We start from the raw sequence: 25,259 nt of genomic DNA, 5'->3' as shown, positions 1-25,259 counted from the left end.
TAAAGCAGTCTGGATTCATGTTTATTGAAGCCAGTAATTAAAGACGTCCTCGCTTTGCCAGCACTAGAAAGCAAAGTTCCACATGACTGCACCTGGTTAAAGCCATACAACTGGACTAAGGTTTGTTCATACATTTGCAGTCCTAATTGTAAGTTGGAAAAAAAACCCCAATAAACTTAGTATACAGGACAGTGAACTTTCATTTACAGCATGTATATTGTTAAGTTCACGATGTACAGAGCAGTCACTTCCAACGTAGTTAAATTAAATAAAATACGAAATTCTGTTCAGTTTAAACAGGTTTTTTTTTAAATGCCAATAAAAAAAAGTGCAAACTTAAAATCAAGCAGCATAATCACAGCATTTTTATGGAGGGCCAATCTTTAAACTTTTCTATTTGCTTCAAGTTGAATGCTTTCATCTTTTGTTTTCATAGTTTAAACATGAACAGTAGATGCAGTCACTATAATGCATATAAATATAGGCATATAATAGTTTAAACAGTCTACCATACAAGTGTATCTGCAAATAAAATGAAGTTTCACTTGAAAATGTAAAGGCTGTTCGCATTTGGCCTTTGGTTCCAATGCTTGAAGATACCAGAATAACAACTGTGCAGCTCCCCAAAGCCCACAGACCTTGGCAACCACAGGATGCTACATTACTTACAACTCTCTTCAATAAACTAGGAGCATTCACTTGCAATTAGAAACTGGAAATCTGGTTCTCTTTTGTCTTTCTGCAAAGCTGGTAAGTTATACATCAACAGTTTTGATCCATTTTAGTATATTTAACACTTTTACAGATCTGGAAAGTACTTCAATTTTAAGTTTTAGCCATATTGCTAGAAAAGTGCTTATCAGGTTAGACGACAAAAAAGGCAGTTTCAGACTGAAGTTTTCAAACTGTATCCCTTTCCAATCACACACTTTTTCCATTTTCCTGTCCAATTTGTGATGGTTTGGTCTCCAATCTCAGCTCTCAGTGTCAGGAGGACAGTGTGTAATCACTTCTGGTGTGGTAACTTGCAACTGGCACCTGTTACACCAGCAAGTACATCCACATCCCCAGCCCCAGGCTTAGTCTAACTGTGATCTAGACAGCTGTGTAACTTCAGGTCATACCGTTTATTACAAAAGTAAAAAAAAGAAAAAAAAAAGAAAAATATAGTATTTTCAAAAAAAAAAAAACTGGCACAAGTAACATACTCATGTTAATGTTTGTAAGAGGCAAGTAAATACTCTTAGCTTCCTAAGTGTTTAGACAGACTTACATGAACAGCCTCTTGATGTCACACAGGATTTGAGGTTAACACCCAGCACTGTGTTAGTGGTCAGTCTAGTTCTGTATATTTAAGTAACAATATATATTAGGGAAGTTATATCCAGACATTGGATTTAGTACAACAAGTTCATATCAATAAAAAGTAAACTCTGTATAAATCAAATTGTGGTTTTTCCCTTCAGCATTAAGAGCACAGCATATGCTTGGTATCTCTAATTTCTGGTAGTGTGTCCATGTAAAACAAGCATACTGTGTATAAAATCAAAGTGCCATTTCAGTAACCAGAGCAGTTTGTTTGCTTTGACAGAATGATGGTTTGTGTGACCATGGACAGAGCTCTGTTACAGCAACAGGGACACCCCCAGCCCATCTTTCCAAATGAAATGCTACATGAAAGAAAACAGAAACCCACTTCTTCAGCACGTCCGTCCCTACACATTCATCCTTTCCAGGTTACTGTCACGACTGGAGTTGGCTGCACCTGCAGCACACGTGGTTGGAACTAGGGCCTTGAAAGTTTTTTTTAAAAACCTTCAGAGGTGTAAGGCAGGAATCAAATTTAGCTTGGTAGCTAAGATTTAGTTACAAAAAAAAGTAAGAAAAAAAAATGACTGAGAGTGTTCTGTAGCACATTTCATTATGGGAAAATGATCTGTCACCCACCATTCTTCATAGGCTTGCCTCTTGGCATAAAAAAAGGCAGAAGCTATCAGAAAACAGGATTTAAAATTAAATACAAACTGCCAAACTACTGTTTTTAAAATAAAACCAAACAGTGACTGTTTGTACTACAGTGCACAATAAGTTCAAGCACCTTCTAAAGACACATCACACACTGTGCCAGGCACTTGGATCTAAACAAGTTTAGTTTCTCCCTTTGTTAGCTACACCAGAAAGGGCATCCACACTCTTAAGACTTCTTTAAAAACTAAAACAAGATTTATAACAAGAATAAATTCCCATGGTTCTTAGTGTTTGGCCTGGAATTCTCCAATGTAAAGTAGTCTTTTAAAAACAGTGACTATTTACCCCGTGTGAAACACAGGATTTAACAACATTGCTCCTCTCCAGTCAATCCAACATTCTGGTTTCTCGCTGTCCCAAATCCTTTGCCCCTTACAGGGTCCATCCCCTACCTAGGCTTCTTTCACCTAATTAATGCTGTTGCACCACCACCCCCACCACTCCCAGAATACAATGCATTTGCAAACATACAAGTAGCCAATTCCAGTAACTCTGAAAGAAGGTTTCATTGCTCTTCCTTGCCTCGTGTGCAGTCAGTAGTACTTTGAAAAGAATTCTCCATTTTGCTTCTCTGTGTTCTTCACAACAGGAAATGCAGCTGCACCTGCTTTACCTCCAAACCAAAAGAATTGCCCTATATAAACTCTAAATGGTTATCTTATACAGAGGGATTTTATATGCAAACTTCCTGAATGTGCACTTTTGACTGGGACAAGGCAATGATGGAGTAAGCTCATTTCCCCTGCCCCAAGAAAACTGATAGCATCTGCCATAGCAGAAAATTCCTGGTCTTATCAGATCACTATACATAGTTATTTGGTCATTTACAGATGCATTTGTGACGTGCTATCAAGCTTCATTCTCTGCTGGAGGAGAGTTTGTTGTTACCATGGGGTCTGGCTTCCGAGTGATCCTGTCCAGCTCCTCCTGAGCATTTGCCAAAACTGTCTTTTGTCCTAAAAAGAAAATGGTTAGAGCAGTCAAATTTTAGTTAAATGTTTTAACCAATACGTAAAGTTTTCATAAAAATCACTTTTATATGACAAGATATTACTTATTTCTCGTTATTTTGGCACCTCCCCAAGACATGGCACAATACAGGGTGTTGCCTGTGTAAAGACTGATAAATACTAAGGTTTAAGTCACTTTAAAAAGAGATGAAATGCTGAATTCTACAGCAGCATAAAGCACAGAAATACCTGTGATATGTTTTATGGCAAATAACATTTTAAAAATAACCATATTTAGGATTTTCCATAAAACCTAACCATACACAATTCTATTATTAGCACTGACAGCAAGGACTTTATTTAAACCCAAGTTTTACCCATAAGATATGTGGGACACCTGCTACCAAAAAATCACCTTTGGTTGCACTTGAACTTGCTGCACTTTAAGTATTAAACAACTAACAGGAAGAACTCCCCCGTTAAAAAAGGGGACATGAATTGCATATTCATGTAGTATCTCCAAGCAGTCATTTCAAAGGACTTCTTCGATTGGAAACAGACCCTCTGAAGCATTTCATGGAAAGGCATATCTTACATTTTTATACTGGACTCCAAACTTTTGAACAATTCCCTAACTGAACCATCAGCTTCCTTCTATCATTCTGAAAATTATAAACCCACAGACAAATTCATCACTGAAATTGGAACAATACATCCTAATGTGTGGAGCATACAAGCATTTAAGATTAAAAAGCTATATTTTTAGACAAAAAGTAGATTATATAACCATGTACAGCTTCCTTACATAGCCAAAGAATTTAACAAGCATCTGTTTTCCAGCTCAAATGTGTGTGAAATATTAGGTGGATTTTTTCCAGGGTACATGCTGAAAACATTAAGAAGGCAAGATTTGACTGTTAGAGATTTAAGTGTTTTTTTCCAAAGTACAAAGACATAGCCAAGTTAAAAGGGTACCTTTCTTCACTATGAAGGTTTTAGACTTAAGCACTACTCATAAGCCATAGCACTCTTAACAGCACCTATTCAGAGTAGGAGTGTTTCAACAGAATTTAAGAATTAGTGCATCAACTATAACAGAACTTAAAATGCAAAACACTTTCATGGAGACTAATGGTACCTTGGAGTTAAAAAATCCTAAACCCTAAGACAATACAACCCACACAAAATTCTTGCTTAAACAAAAGTAGATCTAAAAAACTGGAGGGTTTTTTTTATGCTGGATGAACTGGATCCTGAAGCCTCCCAAAATCCCACCAAGCAGCTGTGTCCTGAAATCCCTCAGCCTGGGCAGGAAGGGCATTCCAAGCTGTTCAGGGGGATGTGGGATAACCCCACCCACCCCTTCACCACCAGGGCAGGGGAGCACCTTTCCCAGAGGAGGAACACAAGGAGCTGTTCCTAAGCCAATAAAAATTGCCCTCAGTTCTGGATCAGTGATACTGAACCTGGCTTCCAGGTTCCCCACAGATCTGTCAGGGATGGTGAAGGCCCTGGGCAGTCAGATGTGTCCTGCACAGTTCCATGGTTCCCTTGCTGGGTCAGAGTGAGAGCAGACGAGCCCAGCTCTTTACAGGAATGCAGGTGGAAGGCAACCTTAGAATTTGCAAGAATCTTCTTGTGAATATAAATGAAACCTTATTAAGTCTAGAACACAATGTGAAGCAAAATAATCCACCACAGAAACTACCAGTTGAAGTTCTTTGAAATATCACGGTCTAGACATCAAAGAGAGACAGCCCAGAAATATAAAGGCAAACAAGAGGCTTGAGGAATTACACAGCATGAAAAATGGACGTGACACTGCAGCATCTGCCCAGATAAGAGTTCTCTCAGGTAAGGATTAACAGAGCAGAGACCAATCCATCATTAGGCTGACCAGGATGCTGAGATCCACAATGTCTCTCTCATCCTGTGACAGAATCTCAACATTTCACCCTCAGGATATTCATAGCTACGAGAGAAGCAGATGGTCTCTTTAAAGCTAAATATTTTTGTCATCAACTTTCTGCAAACCTAGGGCTCTTTAAACAGTTCAGACATTTAAAATGCCTACAAAGACAATTCTAGCACATTTACTCACACAGAGGGTGCTGCTGTAAATAAGGCTTTCTCCAAGATATTCTCCTCAGCTCCTCCACAGGAGAACAAGTGATGACCAGCTACTCATGTTGGGAGCTTTCAGATCCCAACACCAGGAGCCCTTACCTCCTCAGGAAAGGTAAATCTCCCACTAGTTGCACATCAGGTGTGAGCACAGCAGCTGAGGGGGAACAGGCACACTGGGGAGCGAAAGCCTCTGTTCTGTTCCCAAAGTCAGGGATGAGCGTGAGCTGCCAACTTGATGCAGTCAAGAAAAGCCAGCTGAGACCTTGAGAGCACTCAGAGTCCTTCCACCCAAGCAAGAGAACTGCTGCACCAGTTATATCTACAATGAGATGTTTCTGGAGTGCTGCATGCCATGTGCTAATCACTCATGTTCAAGGGAAGATAAGCCAGTGATGGGAACTAAGGAAGAACAAACTAATAAGGAAAATAGCTCAGTCTCTAGCAGAAGACTAATTTGGCTAATTTAGTCTCTAACAAACCCAAGACAGTTAAGACAGGATGCATGACTGCTGTCTCTAGATGTTTCAGGAGATAAATGACCTATTTAAATTAGAAGTTAATGCTGACACAAGGGGAAAAAAAAGTAAATAAAAAGGGCACACAAAGCCATTTGTTATCTTTAAAAACTCCTGGAAGGCACATGATGTTCTAGAAGACTGAAAGAGGAAAGAGTAAAGCCTGAGACAGACTAGTTAGTTTTTACTCTAGTGATTTTTCTAGAAATTGCAATTAAGTTGTAGGTGCTTACAAACAGCACAACAATCAACATGGATCTATTACCAACAAGTTCTGTCAAGCCACCCAAGTTTTTTTCTATGACAGGTAACAGGTCCTGTGGAGAAGGGAGAAGTGGTTGATATCACATCTCACATAACCTTCATATAAATAAACTGGAAAAAAACCAGCCTTGGTATTTCAGAGAAATCATGTATTCTAATTCATAAAATTACCCATCAGTTATCCACAGTATTGGTCAATACTTTTGTTATCAACCTACCCTGTCCAACTGTTGAAGATATCAGATATCAGGTAAGCAGCCTGAAGGGACAACAAAGGATTTTGAAAGACAGGATTGGAGGAAAGAAGTTATTTATATAAATTATGAAAGTTGTGCATAATGATAGTGGCAAACAGTGATTAAGCAAACATACAACCTTTTGAAACACTGAGGTAATTTGAGACAGACTGGAAAGGACTTTTGAGACAGACTGCCCAGGAGGCAGCAAATGTACTAAAGTGGCTGAGTTGTTATAAAAAGTCCTGATGAGTATGACAGAGATGACAAACCCCAGTGTCACAGAGATGTCTGAACAGCAGCACAGTCTGCAGCACACAGGAAGGGCCCCTGCTCGGGGCTGACAGAGCCCTGTCTGACACCACCCTCATCCCTGAGCACCAAAACAAAAGGGCACCTGAGCACAGGCCAGGGAGAACTGGCAGAGCCATAAAAACACATCCTGCACACAGGTCTGGTTCTGTAGCCCAGCCAAAAGTCACAGGCAAATGGCAACAGCTCTCAAATGCTGCGAAGACAAAGGGGCCACACTGATCTCCAGCTCCCCTCAAACAGGACAAATAGTATTGGGATGAAGAAAGACTGACTGTACAAGAGGGGAAAAAAAAAAGCTATTAAGTACTGGAATAAGCTTCCTGGAGACATGACATCACGGCTTTGATTTCAGAGTTTGTTTGCTTTTTAATCACTACCCAGGCACTCCCCAACATCTGATTTTGCTTCAGAAAAAAAACATAGATGGAATAATACAAAACATTTCTAATTCTATTTCTATGAAACCAGTTAATTTGACACTGTGGTCAGTAGCAATACAAGGCTGCCTTTGAAGAAGCAGGGGACACCTTTCAGTGTTTAACTGAAGAGGGCACTCTGGATTAGGAAAGAATTAGTGAAGTATTTTTATAACACAGATACAATAATATTATGTAAATAATATATAATACAAAAAATTTATTGTTATATTTAAATTTATTTATTATAATAAAGACAAATTTCAGAATTCATCATGCTAAAACAAAACACACAACCCTCCCCACCTTACTGGCTCTAAGTCAAATTCTAGCCATCTTTGAGCTTTCAGAGCATGGAATGTCATATACAACCTTTCCCAACTAAAAAAAATATTAAAAAAATTTTAAAAAAATCCTTATTTCCCCTCTGCAGGAATACTTTCTGTTCCAATACCCACAGTCCAGCTGCTCTGGGTCTCTGACTGACACACCATCAGTGTGGCTGGCATCAAATATTTTTCATTTCCAGTTCAGATTGCCTGAGCCTTACATTTCCCTCTCAGCAGGAGGAACTGTGGGCTTGGCATCACCATTACAGTTTACATCATTTCCCCACCCTGGGGTCTATCAATAATTTAGTAGTGAAAGAACTCTGGAAGGAAAGCTCCTGAACACTCCCTGTGATGCAACACCAGTACTGAAAAGAAACAGTTAAATAATCAAAGTAGGACATTTCTAATTTCAGGTGGAATAACCATGTATTTTACACCACTGAGGTCTGTAGAGGTACCAGGTTTCTTTTATATTCCCCTAAATTGGTGCAATGACTTATCCCACATATCTCACCCAGTGCAGTCCCAGGCACGTGCACAGACTGAATCTACCTGATCAGTGTTATCAGCTGTGTTAGATCACAACAAATACTGAATAATTCATGAGAGAATAACTTCAAGCTGTCATAAGAATTCATTTCAACTTGAACTCTGGAGAGATTTCAATAGTTTCACTGCTAACTCCAGTCCAAATCCAACAAACTGCATCTCCTTCAAGCAATAGCAAAGTGTCAAGAAAGGCAGGAATTCTCTAGTTGAAAACGAAATTATCACTTTTTGAGTATGATCAAGACTCAAATGTTATTGATATCCCAGCAGTACAACTTCACTCAAATGTTCGAGTCATAACAGGCTCAAGAGAAGCCCTGGAGTTGTGATGTTGCAGTAGTTTAGTTCTTTGCCACTGTCAAGGTCTGACTGACCAGTGTAAAAGGTACACCCAGTTAGAGCAATGTGGGCCAAATAAAATATTATAAATCTGCAAAACAAGTTGCAATAACAAGTCCAATACCTGATTTCTTGGCTGTGCTTTGCACTCCTCCAGCACCAGGACTTCCAGGAGAGCCAGTCTTTTTGCTCAAGAGACTGTTAAAGAAACTAGCCAAGACACCTTCACTTGCAGCATTGTCTAAATAAAAACCAAATATGTTTATATCACACAGAGCACTCAGAGCTGGTAAATGACAGCACTTATTTTCATATACATAAATACAACTCTCTTATTGATCAAGGAAATAAGCCTCAGATATGAGAGTCTGTCCTTGCTCAGTGTAAAGACACTGCTCCTTTGCATACTTTGGCAAAGTCAGAAATGACTGAAAGCATGTTACCGCTTTTCGGGGGGGGGTCATCAAATTTTAATCTAAATATTTGTGTGCTTTTGGGGTTTTCCCAAAATGTAGAAGCCAAGAATAAAAGTATTAAGAATGGCTGTGCAATTCAAACATTGACAAGCCCGTTAACAAACTGCACAGATGTTCCAGAGCAGCCTTTCATGCCACAGGACTTCCCATAAATCAGAACTTGGAAATCCAGCAATGCCACAGGACCCAGAAGTGCATTTTACCCCTGTAAGGGAGGTATTGCACCACAAAAACAAAAATCAACACTGGCTTTGCCAATGGAGAGGAAAGAAAGCCCTCAATAAGATGGAGCTGCATCCCAGGGCTGAGGCAGGGCAAGGTGTCACTGCCAAGGGACTTTATCTGCCCCAGAAAATGACATTCCAGAGAGGCTTTGGAGGAACAGCTTTCACTGTGGATTCCAGGATAAGTGATATGAAGTATAAACTAATAATCCAACTGATGCACATTAAATGTACATGGGCAACTGAAGGAAATCACAATATATTTGATCTCTGTCTGACTGCTTGGCAGGAACAGAGCTCTAACTCAAGTCAGATAAATGACAAGAGAAGAAAAAAAAAAATCAAACCTGAATTATGTCATAAATTCATTTCTGTTATTAACTAACTATACCATTAGTGATTAAATTCAGAAATATTTCTACAGACTCGGATTCTTTTTTTCAGGGAAGTAACACATGCTTAAAACAGTAAAATGCTTATTCATACTTTTAATATTTGGATCTGGTTTCTTAACTGATGTTATTGGTGAGGCACTGGGGACGTTGGCAGGACCAGCTCTGCCTTGAGTTCTTGGGGATCCTGCAGGGCCTCTTGCAGGAGATTCCTTAAAAAAAGTCCAAATCATACTAATTAGGGAACTTAAATGGATTAGTTATATGAAGCAAATGTAACAGTACATACAAATGACTTTTTCAACCTTTATATTAGCGCTGCAGTGCTGCACACTGGAGAAAGAAAACAAACAGCCAAAACACCTTTGGGGATGTGCCCCACTAAAAGAGAGGCTGAATCACTGTAGGAATATTTCAGGCCAATAATCATCAGATATTTCTACGTTTCCACAGTGAATTAGAATGAAGCAATTTATAAGCAACATTTTAAAGTACTGCCTTATTATTTGCTTTCTGCAGTTTGGGGAAATTATGTAGGTTATATTTAAATTTAAAAAATGAACCTCTACAGATTAGAATCATTCCCTTTTCCCTAGAAGGAAACAAAACACCTCCCACTCTTTTCCTTGGATCTACTTACTGATGCTCTCGTAGGCGTTGCTGGCTGTTTGGCAAGGAATGACTGCAACAACAACACAATAAGAGTATTAAATACATTTCAGACAATAGAAAGGGATAAAACTGATTTTTTTGCCTGATATTTACAGGATTCCTCTTTGATATTTCTATACTTCCCAGTTCTATCTCTAGAGGACTGAGCTACAATGAATAAATAAGCTTTGGTCCTTTGTCTTATACAGCCAGTTCAGAACACTAAGCCAGAATCACAGACACCCCAGTCTGTAACCTCCAGGATATTTATAATCAAGAGGAAAGTATTACTAGGCATTTAAACAATAGAGCAGTAAAGAAAAAAAACAAGTTACTACACAGCCAAATTTGACACCTTGAAGTCTTTCAAGCCTCTGGTTGGAAGAAAACTGCAATGTTCAGACGTTAGGTTTTAAAAGTATTTATATTGTACAGATCAATACAACTATGTGGTGAAATTCCAAATTGTCCTCTTCCCCCCGACATGTAAACTATTCTGTTCTCACCATATCTTCCTTTCACCTTGCCAAGATAAGTGGCCATAATTTTTACTGTGAAAATACAGTCTTACTGCACAATTACATCTGAATTTGCACAGCTGAAAAACAGCTACCAAGTGATTTAAAGGAGAGATGAAAAACTGGAGGTAATAACCACAGAGAACTTAAAGTGAAATCTTACATAGTAAGGACTTATTTTTATTCTTCCATTCTTACCTGCTGCTTCATAAGAAATACTTGCTCATCTTCTGCTGCCAGCTCTTTGTCATGGACTAACTGTTGGACAAAACATTTTGTTATTAGAAGTAAAAACTGAAATGACTGTAACTTTTGTTTATGTTTTTGTGATCAAAGGGGAAGGGAGAGAGACAAATCTTTAAGACCATTCTTTCCATTTTTTTAACTCTTCTTTCACATTTAAAATAACAATATTAAAGAAATTGTCATTAAAAGAAAAAGAAGTAAGATAAAAAATATTGAAGCAGCCTAACATTGCTGCCAGCCTGTGGGCAGAAAGATCCCAGAAAGATGAGCACTTGGTAAGTAGCCACCCCAGCATCTCTTCAAAGTCCTGAGGCCACCTTGCTTTGCCTTTACACTGTAACCTCAGTGCCTTGTGTGTACAGGGGGAAATTGCTGAGGTCCTAAAACAGAATTTGCCATTTTCTAGAAGTGTTTCTGCCCCACACATGCAAAAATGGTATAATCTGAAATATAATATTTCTGGACCGCCTTTCATTCAATAAGGTGAATATGATTGCAGTATTTTAAATAACTAGGTAATGAAAGCCTGATGTTTCACACGTTTGGATTTATAAAAAAAAAGTTGCATTTATATTTGGAGTTTTTCAATAGTAACAGTCATTAGCAGGCATTCAAGCCAACTGCACTTATTTGCTGGGGGGCAGGGAAGAGTTCACCCCTTTTTACCTTTCTTACAGGAGGTTTTACAATGAAGTCCTCATATGCATCTTCTGGTTTTACTGTTGTGAAGTTTTCATGCAAAATGGCAATTTTCTTCTCATTGTCCCAACCAGCAGGTCTACAAAAAGGAGGAAAGCTTTGCCTTTTCAGTCACAAAAAGCTCTTCTACAGAGACCATTTATTGACTGCCCTCTACTTAAATAAGGCCATTTTCTTACAGGTCAGTCCTCATTCTCAGCTGAATTCCAAAGGTATAATACCCTGAGTCAAGTAACCCAAGGAATATGCACTAAATTGTTTTTTCAACTGGGGATTTCACAAGACTGACACATGAAGCTTTTAAACACCACAAACCATTCAGGTTATTTTTATACACATGTCACATGAAGTGCTTAGGAAAACAAGGTGGAGCCGTGCTGCCTGCACAAGTGACTTACATAAAAACTGCATCCTTTTCTACCACTAAGGCAGGTGTGGTAAACTGGAAACCGTATGTTTTATGTACAATGTACTTATACAGCAGGTCAAGGTTCTTTTCCTCCTTAACTGATGTATAAATCAAGGCAGCCCCATCTGAGTAGCTATTTAAGGAAAATTATGTAGGATACAGTTAATAAATTATAGTAATAATTTCAAAACAGGAGTTTATAGACTCATATATACTAGATTTAGTTTGGAGAAGTAGTTCAAGGCAAAACCTGGAGCCAGTTAATACTCAAGGAGAGGAAGGGGATATAACATGACAAGACTCGTGATGTTTTTCTTTGACATACACAAAAGCCATCCATCCTCCCAGGCACTTAAATTGGGAAGTCAAACACTTGAGAGACTGCTGAGACCTCAGGTTTACATGAGAATTGCAAATTCTGAGGGGAAAACCAAGAAAAACCACCTCACAAAATGTAAGACAAAGGAATAAAACCTCCCAATCCCATGCACAATTTAAAAACTGTAAACGATTTTATACATCTCTCAATATTTTCAAAACAACACACACTACACACTAATCTTGAAGTGCAATTTCTTGCATTAACTTTATGTGCAATTTCACATTAAATCATATTTTGTTGCTTCCAAATTACAGCAAATCTCTTGAGCACAGGAAGGATACACTGTAAGCAGAACCTCCGGATGTGTGACTGGATGAAGTCAAAGTGTTCTTCCCTGTAATCGTGCTCCTTCTCTAGTACACTCACTGCATCACACTGGGAGGGAAACAAAACCAGAAAAAACAACCATTTCATCCCAGCACATCTCAAAATATCATCTTTAATATTACACACACATCACATTTACTTTGAGCCTTTGGTTTTGAAATGCCATCGATAAATCAAAAGATAAAATAAATTGTGTTACTATTAATCCAGAATTCATTCTGCATGTCTGTAGGAAGTATGCCTTCTAAAAGAAAAGGAATCAAACTTTTCCACTGTAGCCAACAGAAGGAAGAACTCACTTTTGTACACACCACCAGCACAGGAATCCCCAGGTTGTGGGTCAGCACATTTTCTCCAAGGGGCAAAGAAACGTGTTCATCCTCCTGGCCAGAAGAAGGGCCTCTCCTCTGTGGTGATCCCTGGTAGCCTTCTTCAGGTTCTACATACTCTTGAAACTCCTTTATGACTATAAAGAGAGAGATCTTAGGGTACAACAAAGGAAGGAGTTCTTTTTAAACCATAATTAATCTCAATTTTTTTTTATTTTTGTACTAGGTGAGAACTGAATGCATGTTAAGCCCTGTTGCCCCTTCAAACACAACAATCCTCCTCCATCAAAACTGACAGCAAACTAAATCAGGTGGAGTTTGGAGCCATTACAAATAATCAAAACGAGCTGCAAGAGCTGTAGTACATACAAATGCACATTCCTCAATGTTTCATTAGGGGCAGTTGACAAAAGAAAACATAAATGTAGTTTAGCAACACAGCCTCTGCTCAGTGCAATTTGTACCTATTTTGGCAGAAGGAGTGGTGAAAATGTAAATGTACCCAGAGAACACGAAGCTGAAACAGCCACTTTTTCTTATAAAGTCATTACTTAAGTTTCTATTACTCTGCATTTCTGTTGCAGGCAGCCAGTGCTAGAAATATAAACCCTACACTGCACAAAAACAGACCCAAGGACATCTACAGGTTAGCTCAGAGACTCAGCTGTGCTCTGGAAAACTCCAGTGGGGTCCAGGGGAAACCAGGTGCTTTCTAGGTTTTCAATTTTAATTTTATGGCAACAGTGAGTGTCCCAATAATATTGAATACTATCAAATCCTGCAGCACCTAAGGAACAGTATTAACACCAATCTGGAAATGCACTGTGACCCTACCCATGCTTTATCAAAACTGGGCTGCAATTTACAGCTTTAATGCCCTTTTCCAGGGTGAAAGCCCCAGAGCAGGTAAATCTGTGTCCAGAGTGTGTTCCCAGGCACAGCACTGGACTCTCCCTCAGGTGACAATCCCACCTGCAGCCTCCTCCTGCTCCTCCCTCAACCATGAGGAACCCACAAGGAACGAGCCAAGCACACTCCATGATTTGCTCCCATGAAGGCATCTTTATTTTAGGAACAGTGGGAGCAGACTGAGTGTGTGCAGAGTGAGGAAAACACCTGGAAAAAGCCACCCATCCCCAGCCCAGTCCCAAAGGGAGTCTATTCAGTGCCTCCTCCCTGTGCCAGGTACTGCAGGCCAGCTGATACTGCCGAGCTTTAGGAAGTGTAAAACCTCAGGGAAGTTTCTAATACAAACCTTGCAAAATGAAGTCACTGTACCTTTTCAAAATAGGAACCATTCCTGCAATAGATGGGGGTGTGGAAGGAAGAGCAAATCAGAAAAACACTCCTGTTCAAAGCTGCACAATCTACAGTTTTTAGCTGCACAATCTACAGTTTTTAGTTGTGTGATTCTTGTGGAAAAGAAGAGAGCTCTAGTCCAGAGAAAAGCTTAAAACCTCAAACTAAATACAGACCATAAGACTTCCAATCACCAATTCAATATAACCCACCGTCCAAGGAAATTAAAAACAATGGCCTGCAGTTGATTTTAAAGGTGGGGAGGCAGTGCCTTCTGGTGGAGAGAGAACAGCAGTGCTCAGAGAGATGCTTCCCTCCAGGACTGCTTCACCCTCAGCAAAGGCAGATCACAATTCCACTGTACATTCTGCACATTCCAGGTGGGTACTGCCTATCTCACCAAAAGCAAATTCATTCCAGCACACTTAATAGAAAAGGGCTTTAAGTACTTACTTACTTTTATTAACTTTACTATTACTCAGACTCTTTCTACCTCAGAATAGAAAAATCCTATTGAAGAGAAGTGTATCACAGCAGTTAAAAGAGTCACCATTTACCACTCCCACAATGGTTCAGATAAGCCCCTCTGACTTAGTCATATGTAAAAGAATATTTGACAGTACTGCTCTCAATTTACTACAGCACTGTAATCAGACAATATTCATTTCCCAGGTTTTGTTCATATCAAAGCAAAAAAATCTTTTGTTTACTCAGATACTTGGTAGCATAAACCCCTTCAAATTTGGGAAATAAAAGCCTCTCCTGAAAACAGTAAGACTTGACAACATAATACAAAACATTACTCAAGATGTCCCGAGAATTTTCCTAATTTAAACAGGAGAAACGTCAGAAGTCTGATGGAAAATCCTCAGGGATTTCTGCTGAATGGGATTGAAACCACAGTCCTAGAGAGCCAAGACTTCCAACTCTTCCCTCTCCCCAAGACAGGGGTACCAAACCACAGCCACACCAGAGCAGCCACCAAGGCCATCCCTCACTCTGGGTGATCCACACATGGAGGGGGAAAAACCTTCCCCGTGGAGCTGAAGTGTTGTGTGGATTGCTAATAACACCCATGGACTGGTACTGACCCCTGACAGAGACTGAGAAATGGAACCCAACCCTCAGCTTTAGTCCACAAGGGCATCTGCTGATGCTCTGAACAAATACCTACCAGAATTAAAGGGTCAAAGCCATAGTAAGAACCTCCAACTACTGCACCTTGAACACAGGGAAACCACTTTAATCCAGAAACAAGTGGAAGTGGCTGTCAGCAACAGGCTTTTAAACACTTCAAGTCTTTAATTCAACCCCCATTCCCATTCAAAATTTAGTCTTAAGTCCAAGCAAACCTGTACCCCCAGTGCTGTCAAACACTGCACTCTAAGCAGTTAATAAAGCAGCTCACTGCAGTTGAAGTGTTTCTCTGACACTCAGCAATTTAATACTTCATCCAGACCTCCCATTTTAGGAGGATTCCATTTCTCACTTGATCTCCACCCTCAAGCTTTTAATGGACAAATTTCCTTGTGTGCCCAAACAACTTGTACAATCTTTTCCCTTTTCTCTAGCAGGCTGTGAAGATTTGCTCCTCCACATAATGCATATTAAGGAATTCTGTGGGGTATGGAAAGTAACTCTTTATTAAGAAGTAGGAGACAGTGACTTTGGTTTAAGGTTTCTGAACAGGAAATACACATAAGATGATGGCCATAAAATAGGAAGCCAGAAAAGCAACTGTTCATCTGACAAATCAGTAACATTTTGCTCCTTATCAGCACTAGGAATGAAAAAACTATCCCCAGGTGATGGCATTCCATTGAAATCACACTGACTGATCTACCAAACTCGTGGCTTATCCAGGCTTTTAGAGTTTTAGGGTTTTACATTTAACACAGCAAATGAAAGCAAGGTTCCAGCAACCTAGTTTGTTCTCCTGTTACTGCTTATTTAGCCAAGGTACTGCAAGGTGACTCCAACAGAACAGCTGAACGCTCCTGACATGCAATCACTGGAAGCACCACCAGAAAGCACCCACAATTATTCTTAGGTTTGATCCAGAAACAATCAGATCCTCAGGCCTGGAGTACTGATTAACTGCAACGAGGAAATGGAAGCAAACACTCCAACTTACTTAACTAGGTAGATCCTAAATGCCCTGAATAGGAGTATAAGAAAAATGCAGAATATTTTTCTGAGACAACCATTCCCTATTTACAATCCAGTAAATAGTTTCACAATCAATTCACACACCTTTTAGCTTTTTTGTGCCCCATCTTTACTGATCATAAATTTTAGTCTTGTGAAAAGAATTCCTAGGCAAAAGATGCCTGGGCAACCTAAGTTTCTTTTATCTTAGGAAATCTTTCAGCTGTATGTCAGACCAAAAAAAGGTAAACAGTCTGAAACTGAATAGTATCCCCTTCAAGCTAAATTAATTTTCAGAAAAATATGTTATTGTGTTTCAATTCTTTAGCTTCAAATGCTCCAGAGGACATCAGTATAATCACCATTTTACAAGTACACCTCCTTTCTGCAGTTCTGGATTCTTGACAGTTGTCTTTTCTGCTTTGCTGTCTTAAATAGGAAGGCAAAATTTACATATTCCCTGAAATAATTATTCAAATGTGTGTTATTTAAATAATGATTTATCATAATTGAGCTTGAATTAAATTAGAATATTTGACATTATGTATGTGAATTCACATTAGCTTTTAGCAAGGAACTTCCAGAGCAGCTCAGTGACAGGAGTGCAGACAGACTCCTGGTATATCCTGGACAATTCCACTCCTTTCAAGGCAGCCTGTTGTTTCCACCTGTGTCCTGCTCCCATTCTGGAAGCTCTAACTCAAAAGGGAAGTTTCTCATATTCCAGAAGGCCAAGAGTCAGTATCTCCAAGAGCAAACACAGGACCAAGGGCTGGGTGGAGAAAGGCCCCACAACCCCTGAGAGCAAAGCCAAGCAGTCCAAAGTCCAGCTCCATGGAGAACTGGGAGCCAACAGAGTTTCTGGAAGCTCTTCAGACCGTGGCAGCGGAGAAGGAACAACCCAGCAGCAGTTTGGGATAATCCTGGACAGCATTTCTCCAGGGGCAAGAACTGTGGTGTAAGAGCCAAGGAAAGCTCTGCAGCCACTCAGCTGGGCCACAAAGGGTGCAGGAGCAGGAGGGAGGGAACATGGCTCTGCTGAAGGCAGGAAACACCTCCAGCCACGTGGTGTCCTGGTGCAGGGGGGTTTACTGGGATGGATTCAGCACATCCCACCTCTCTGTACTCTGTTCCTGTGCTCTGGCTGCCTGCTCTGCACAGGCACTTTAGTAGCCTGGTTTTTACATATCTGGGCTATTGCACCACAGTGATTGTCCATGTTCTAAGGGGCAGTTTTCCTCAGGAAGCACAGGCAGCAGCATTTCAGCAAGGAGCACTTTGCTGGTATAGCTTTGTGGATGGCCAGGAGTGCCAGGGCCTGAGCACTGCCACAGGTACCACGGGCTGGGAGGGGAACTCCCAGGATGGCCAAAGCTCTGGGCACACACCCAGCCTCAGGGACAGGCTGCCAGAAGGCAGAAGACAAGAATCTGAGGTGACACAAGTGTCCTGCACAGTGCCTGGGAACAGGAGCAGGATGGAAGTTTGGGCACATCGGGGCCCTGAGTGACTGAGGTGCTGACACAGCCCAAAATCAGGGGATGGCAGCAGAGTTCTGCCCGTGGGGAACTCAGCACCTCCCAACCCTGCCTGTGCTTCCACTCCACCAGGGCACAAAAGAAACCAGGAGTTCCTACAGCATTTCAGATATCTCTAAAATGCTGCTATTGAAAAGTCTTCCAAGCTCCTCAGACGTGGCACTAAAGCTTTGCCAGGGATGTAACTGGCTCCTGCACAGAGTGCACTCTTAGTGAAGGCTGAAACACTTCTCAAAACTAAAATTTAAGTGCACAAACTCCACCTTTATCTGGATTTCCATAAAATTTTCTGTGCCAGAAAAGTGCAAGTTGACTTAACTGTTATATTTTGATACTAGAACTATCTTTCAATTTCCCATTCCCCAAAAAAATCCCCCCCCATAAAAACCCCAGAACTTTTTCCATTCAAAACTGTCATATTTTACTTTCTTCCCTAATATTAACCTGATGATCAAACCCAGGTGGTTTTAAGTTTAAACTCTAGCTGGTATGCTGTAGGCACAAGGCTTTTGGGAACATAATATTTAACATTCAGAAAGGATATCAGCTATACAAATACACCTGAAGGCTCACAGGCCAAAGAGATCACACTGATCCCTAAAGGGAACCTCAGGAATACACCAGACAGCATCTGCAAGGTTTACACACTCCAGCACAGAGAGCCAGCCCAGAACAAAAGCCCCAACCAGCAAGGATCAGCCTGAATCTGTACTTCACCTGAACAGGAATGCACGTTCCTAAGGGCTTTTCCACTGAAGGAATTTATTTTGGAGTAATTCAATATGAAAACAGAAAAAATTCAAGAAACATTCAGAACTATTTTAGGGAAAAAAAGCAGCTGAAGGAAAGAATACTGCAGCAATGACTGCTTGCCATGCCAGGTTCTGTCCTGCCATGGATATGCCAGGAAAGAAGGTTAATTTATACAACATTCCTGAAGTCACAGGGTAGGAATGGCTGCAGTGAGAGCCAATTAGCTGGACCAGGGTCACAGTCTGAGCTCCGAGACAAACAAGGGCAAAGAGACCTTCTGGAAGACAAGCACAGTGTGGGAATGGACCTGGCTTGGATACCACAGGAAAGCAGGAAAGCAAACACCTCACCCCATTAATGAATTTTGTCACCATTTTTAAAGAAGAGAATCTGTCATTTTATGGAGTTATTTTTTAAAATTGCCCTTTCTAAAACCCAAATTATCAAAATCTCATTATTGCATGGGATGTGGACCAATAATTCACCTGATATTTTGTCAGCACAGAAAAACTGGAAGAGTTGTTCAAATAGAGTCTATTTGAATTAGAGTTGCTGTGACAACTTCAAAGTCATTCCTATCCAACCCGTTCTCAAAACACTCATCCAAGGAAATCTATCATTATAAAAGAAAGGAGCAGGAGCTAATTAAAAAAAAAAAGAACAAGAATACATGGATGTAAAGACTTACACTTCTGCTCCATGTGTCTCATCTCTTCTGGAGGAATCTTCATCTTATCAATGTGCTCTTGCAAGACACTGGCCCATTTCTGTAAAGACTCCATAACAGTCCAAGGTCTAGACATGTCTGCCACAAACACTACGAGGGTGTCCTGCAGGGACTCTGCAGACACTGCAAACTTCAGCAGCCCTTTGTGGTACAAGTCTCCATCCAGGATCCAAACGTTACAGCGAGTGTGGTCTGAAAGGAAAAGGTGCAGTTGTAACTCAGCAGTGGCCAAGGCCTGGCTTTGCTAGTCTAGGCTTAAACAGATGAGTGCATTAGTGTTAAATGGAAGGCCCAGCTCCCAGCAGGCTGTTTGTTTTTAAGACAGGTCCACATGTACATACCTACATTACTCAGCAGATACTTTCATTTCTTGGTTCAGAATATTTTCCTTAAAAAAAATAATTCCTGTTCTTGGGCTTTTCCTAAGGACAGCTGACACAACTGCTTTTAAATCCTGCACAAGAGGCCTGAATTTGAACCACGCAAGTGAAACCAGAGGACATGACACAAGCTGTGGGGCTGAAGGGGGCACCTGCCCGAGGTGTCCCCCAGACACATGAGCTGGTTTAACACTCTGGAGACATCTCCCACCAGAAATAAGCTGCAAACAAGATACAAGCAATAAGCAGCTTAGCTTTCTAGCACAGGAGTGGGAGGAGCAAACACAGGATAAACTTAAACCTACCCAAGGAGGTTGTGCTCCTGCTCTTAATTCACACTGACTTAACTCTGGCTACTACTTGCAGGCTCCTCACAGGATGAGTACCAGAGAAATGACTTGGGATTTTAGCTTTTGTGTTTCTCCTCCAGGTGTTTTAATATTGGCTGGACATTTTTTGTTCAAATGGGATCAGCTGGCATTTTACCCCAAAACAGAACTCTTGGCAAGAACACAAAAACTGAAAATGAAGTTTCATCCAGGAATGATGTATCAGATACTGTGAACAACCAGTTCTGTCCACGTTAAAAAAAAAAATTCAATTACTTTATCCTCAGAATTTTTCCTCTTGAAAAGAAACATTGTTTCTATCCATTTTTTGTTTCTATCTTCTACACTCTTCCTAGTACCCCTTCCTAAGTATTCTCCATACTCCACTACGCAGAGGGAACAGTGAGTCTCTCTCTTGCACCACACACATGTGAATTCTTGAATAGACAGATCTGCAAACCAATCACTGCAGAACCCAGATTTTCAAAACAGCTACTGAGCTTCATGATTATGCTGCCTCACTGTACTTCCCTGCCTTGAGTCTTCCAACTTCTCAAAATAAATCCAGTTACCGTGGCTATCATAACTTAATTCTAGGAAGCAATCCACCAGGATGCTCCTGGCTCCAGAAAAGAGCTTGATTAAGAAATCTGGAAGGAGAAGAGATTACAGACACATACATACTACCCCTTTAATCAGATCTTGGGTAAAATTCCTGAACAGCCAAGTTACATCAAGAAGCTGCACATGAGCAGTCTTCACTCGGGATTTGTTCTGCTCCTACTTAAGTTCTGTTGGGCTGTCCTAAGACATTCCAACATCAGCCATCCCACAAACACGGCACAGCCACACTTTGAACTTACAGATCTTCTCACTCCCACCTGCACACCTCAGACCCACCCCTCAGAAAACAGCTGGGATAATCCCTGTGCATCCAAGAAATGCATATTCAGCACTGTTCCCCCTTCCTCCCCCCACTTCAGGACACATCCCACTGGTGTCCCACGGGATTCTCACAGCACTAGATGTTCACATCTAAAGCTGTCAAAGACCTCTGAAGATAGAGGGAGGGCCTGGTAAAAGTTTGGAAAACAGAAAGCAAGGTGGGGCATAATGTGAACCCATTTACACATTTTCCATCACACAACAGTAATGAAACATCTGGGCAGGACTGTTACACTCTGCATTCTAGAAACCTCCTTTGCACATTCCCAACACAGCAACCTGCCAGGGAATAAACACCCGGTGAGCCTTCTGTGAGCTAAAGGCTATAAATAGACATGAACTGTGTCTGTGCCCAACTGTCTCCTTGGAGCATGAATGAAACTTAAAAACAGAACTAAGTCTGCCTACAGCTCACCAAAGTTTACAGCTCTGACCAGCACTTTGATGGATTCTCCTGTGGGGAGTGCTTGGATTGCAGAAAAGACTCTCACACCTTGGCAAGTAACAAAAATGAATAAATATCCTAATTCACAGCTTCTAAGTCACTCTTTATAGCCAGTATCTAAGGGTTTGTTTGCTAAACACCTTTGTCCCTCTTCAGAACTTCATTTTTGCCTAACACCTGGAATGCAGACTGGAACTGGGACACAGGTGGAACTAGAAAGCATTTGAAACTATCACTCAAATGAAACCAATCTGCCAGGAAGACTGGAAGCCTGTCACTCACATTAAAATGTACTTTAACAAAACATGTAACACTGCATGAAAAGGAAAGGGTTTGCTCCTTTCTTACAGGAAATAGATATGTCTTGTGATTGACGTTTGCTAAAATATACAACACCCCTCAAAACACTGGTTGCTCACAGTTTGGCAAGGACTTGATGGCAAAGTCAGCTTTGTCAGCACCACATCAAGCTCCTGATTAGTAATGAATGACAACTGGTCCCTTCATAGTGGCCATGACAAGAGACACCAAAACAGAGCAAACCATTACCAGATCCTGCTGGAAAAGCAGGTGCTACTTATTACTGCTAAAATACATCTCTAAGTCCTGTCAATACCCCATTATCCCTTTAGTCGTGAAAAAGATTTGCCAACTTGGATGAATTTTACTGCAGATGGTGGACTGTGTGAACTGCAACTGCATCTGCATTTATTCCAAAGGCACAATTAGATATCCCTTGTCCAAGCTGTGAAGAGAAGCAAAAAAGGAGAAAACTTTCAAAAGAACCACTTTAAAGATGTTGACAAAAAAGACAGTTTTCCCATTAGAAACCAGTGTACCAGCAAGACTTGGTTCAATGTGGAACAACCAGTTCAACTGGAATATGCGTAGGATATGAGTGAGGCCAGTCCAAACCTGAGGCAAAACTCAAGACTGCTTGATTCTGTTACAAGTAAGAATTCAACAGCAGAGTGGCTCAGCTTCCCTGGCACAGTCAGGACAGCTGGGTTGCATTTGCAATCTGAGGCAGCTCAGAAAGTCCTGTGGTGTTTGTAGTTTCCAGCTGACCCACCAGGCTGGCTGGCTCACTGCTCTGCTGCACATCCTCAGTGTAACTCTGCCCCGTCGCTGCAAGACATCCTGAAAGCTCCTCTACAAACACAGGGCCTTTAAGGAAATTATGCAGGGCTTCTCTTCTACCTCCTACGAATTCAGATTCTCAGTTCTCAAAAGCAGACTAACCAGCACAGACACAAAACATCTGTTCATCACAAAGACGGGCAAAAATTAAACCCAGCCTCACTCCCTGAGAAATTCCATTAACTGAGGGCTCTCAGGCCTGGGCTCCAAGTCAGAGAATATCCCAAGTTAACTTCCCAGCCAGTGCTATAAGTGCTTTCCTCCAGACAGTGGTGGTGTATGCAGGAGCTGCCATATGCTCCAGGGATAATGTACCTGGGGATTTAGGAGAATGCTCTCTCTCAGGCACCTCCAAACCTCTGCTCAAACACATGCCTTGGGCAGAATATGGGATGGTACCCCAGGAAAGAGACTTTTCAGGCAGAGATTCAATAGCAGACTTGGATTTTAAGTTCCTCTGAGCCCTGGGGAACTGAACCAGGAGCATGTCACACTGAACCAGGAGCACCTGACAGACCTGGAGCAGCTGGATGCCGACACAGGGACCATGTGCATTTGGCCACCCATGTGACAGCCAAAATGAGACAAGCAGACTTAAAACACTTCCAGACTTAGGGCAAAGATAAACTTACTCCCCATCCCTTCCTGTCTCCAACCTTCCCCAAAATAGGACTACTCTGATTATTAGACCAGCATTGGCCACTGCCCAGAAACCAGCAGGTGACAGAGAAAACCAAAAAGTTACTGCATGAGCCACAGGGGCCCTTCAAGAAAGAAGTGCTTTCTGTGCATTAGTTTAAATCCCCTACAAGTTAAAAAGAACTTAATCCTTAGGGCAAAAGTAACTGTAAACTAAGATGTGCATCCGGCAATCTAGAGAAATTCTACTTTAAATGTAGGAGAAGCCAAGTTCAAATAACCCTTAAAGAGGAAGGGGGGAGTGATGGGATAAGAAACAACACAGATTTTTCTTAAGATTTCCAAAGGGAGGTGGGAGGTAGATAATGACTCAGCACTATGACTAAAATATTTCTCCTTGACAGAATATTATTCTTCATTTCAGAAGAGTGGAAGGCAAAGAGAGCAAACAAATCTTCTACCACTTGGGAAAGAAGCTGAGAAGATCTTCTCATGCCACTACAGAGTTTCAGCTACCAGTGTTGATCTGACAGCCCTGGAAATCCTTGTGGTCTGGTCAGGGATAGGCTGGGGGATAATAAAATGTAGATACCCTCAACCCCCCCTATCTGGCAGTGAGCTCCTGAATGCCTGTCCTGAGTTTCCTCGTGGCTTCCAAGAATTGTGGGTCGATTATACAGCCTTTGTTCCCAAATCCATATCTGAGCATACACACATCTGAAGCACACAGAGTTTAAAAACCAAATCTGAACCTGTCCTAGAGAAGGAAGAGTGTTATCTCAGCCTGCTGGGAGGTCCTGACCCACTTTGCTATTTATTTTGCTTGCGAGTGACACTAATGAGACAGAAAGGAAAAAGGGAGGTATTATTAGATCCTAACACATCCATTAGAAGGATGCATGAAGACCTGAATTCTCTCACTGAGTCTGCAAGTCAGTCAAAAAGGTCTCTTTTTTCCCTGCTAGTGCTGCCTGAGTTCTCATGACAGGCCTCTCCTAATCACCCCAAACAGTTATCACTTTCAGATACTCAGGAATAGCCACAAAATATTTCCAAAGTAGGGACACACTTGAGGTTTGATAGATAACACCAGGAAAAACAGCACAGCAAGCATTTTTCTACTTAGAATACCATCTCCTTTGAAGTTGCCAGAAGCCTGATGACACAGGCTGTCTTAACTGCTAATCATAGGGCTTTTTCCCCCTGAAGTGTTCACACCGAGCTAAAGCAGACTGTGCAGGAGGGAAGGCACTGACACCCAGACCCTGAAGGGGCCATGAATGGCTCAGCACTTCAAATTACAGCCCAAAAGATTTTTAGGAACTGCAAGATTAGGAGGCCACAGAAGACACAGGCAATGTACTCATCCTCTCATTGTGCCTAACTTAGTATCCAAAGAGTTTCCTGCCACATGAATGCAGGGCCCATCTCCATAACAACAGTCACATATGGCACTTCATCACTCCTGCAAGACTCACTACATCTCCAGCTCCAAAATACCATTATAGGAGCTTCCTAGTCCACTTGTTTTCAGGAACAGGGATGAACCACCATCACTGCTTCCCTCTGCACTCAAAACTCAGAAGGAGCTCATGAATATCATTCCCCTTTTTAAAGACAAACTAACCCAAGGAGTTGAGTCTCTGGCAGCTTGTCCAAAATGAGACAAGCAGAGGCACATTTAGGAGCAAAGATAATAAACTCAATTCTCATCTCTTCCTGCCTCCCAACTTCCCAAAAATAGGACTATTCTGATCATTAGACATGTTTTCTTGTCATTGTCTCCCTCCCATACAGCAGAGACAAGCAATGATCAACAGCAACAAAAAGACAAGGGGTAAAGAGATAAGCTCCAACTTGAGCAAAGGAAATACTAGTTCTGAGTTCTGTTCTTCACTCAATCAACTCTAACAAAACATCTGTTACAGTCAACCAAAACTCCACAAACAGCCCCCACAAGAAAACACCCAGACCCTGAGCTCAGAAATCCACACCAGAATTCAGTTCTCAGGATGTATCACTTTCTTTCCACAGTAGCCACAGCAAATGACATTAGAGCTGCTACAAAGTCAACATCAGCAAAGCTATCTCCTCTCCCAGGGAATGGATCCCAGAGCTGCCCAAGGGGACCTTCTCCTCACACACAGGCCGAGCTGCCAGAAGGGCAGGAGGGGGAATTCACCCTGGCTGTG

General features: G+C 41.2%; 1 protein-coding gene across 4 annotated transcripts in view; it reads right to left on the bottom strand.

Moving 5' to 3' along the window:
* The window catches only part of DYNC1LI2 (dynein cytoplasmic 1 light intermediate chain 2), a 26,913-nt gene continuing 1,654 nt past the window's right edge, over positions 1 to 25,259 (bottom strand). For 3 of the 4 annotated variants that reach the window (XM_017832279.1, XM_017832281.1, XM_017832280.1), the window contains exons 4-13: positions 19,151 to 19,381; positions 12,695 to 12,861; positions 12,350 to 12,443; positions 11,676 to 11,811; positions 11,245 to 11,356; positions 10,531 to 10,590; positions 9,804 to 9,845; positions 9,258 to 9,375; positions 8,196 to 8,312; positions 1 to 2,984 (exon numbers count right to left, since the gene is read on the bottom strand). In XM_017832279.1, the coding sequence (XP_017687768.1) occupies positions 2,878 to 2,984; positions 8,196 to 8,312; positions 9,258 to 9,375; positions 9,804 to 9,845; positions 10,531 to 10,590; positions 11,245 to 11,356; positions 11,676 to 11,811; positions 12,350 to 12,443; positions 12,695 to 12,861; positions 19,151 to 19,381 (1,184 nt within the window). In that variant the 3' untranslated portion in view covers positions 1 to 2,877. The remainder of the gene's footprint in view (positions 2,985 to 8,195; positions 8,313 to 9,257; positions 9,376 to 9,803; positions 9,846 to 10,530; positions 10,591 to 11,244; positions 11,357 to 11,675; positions 11,812 to 12,349; positions 12,444 to 12,694; positions 12,862 to 19,150; positions 19,382 to 25,259) is intronic. The other variant, XM_017832282.1, reaches the window with a different exon arrangement.

This window comes from Lepidothrix coronata, unplaced genomic scaffold (genome assembly GCF_001604755.1).
Source record: "Lepidothrix coronata isolate B3197 unplaced genomic scaffold, Lepidothrix_coronata-1.0 Scaffold200, whole genome shotgun sequence".
Taxonomy (NCBI): Eukaryota; Metazoa; Chordata; class Aves; order Passeriformes; family Pipridae; genus Lepidothrix; species Lepidothrix coronata.
Note: the sequence above shows the minus strand (reverse complement) of the source record. Positions and strands in the feature narration are given on the sequence as shown.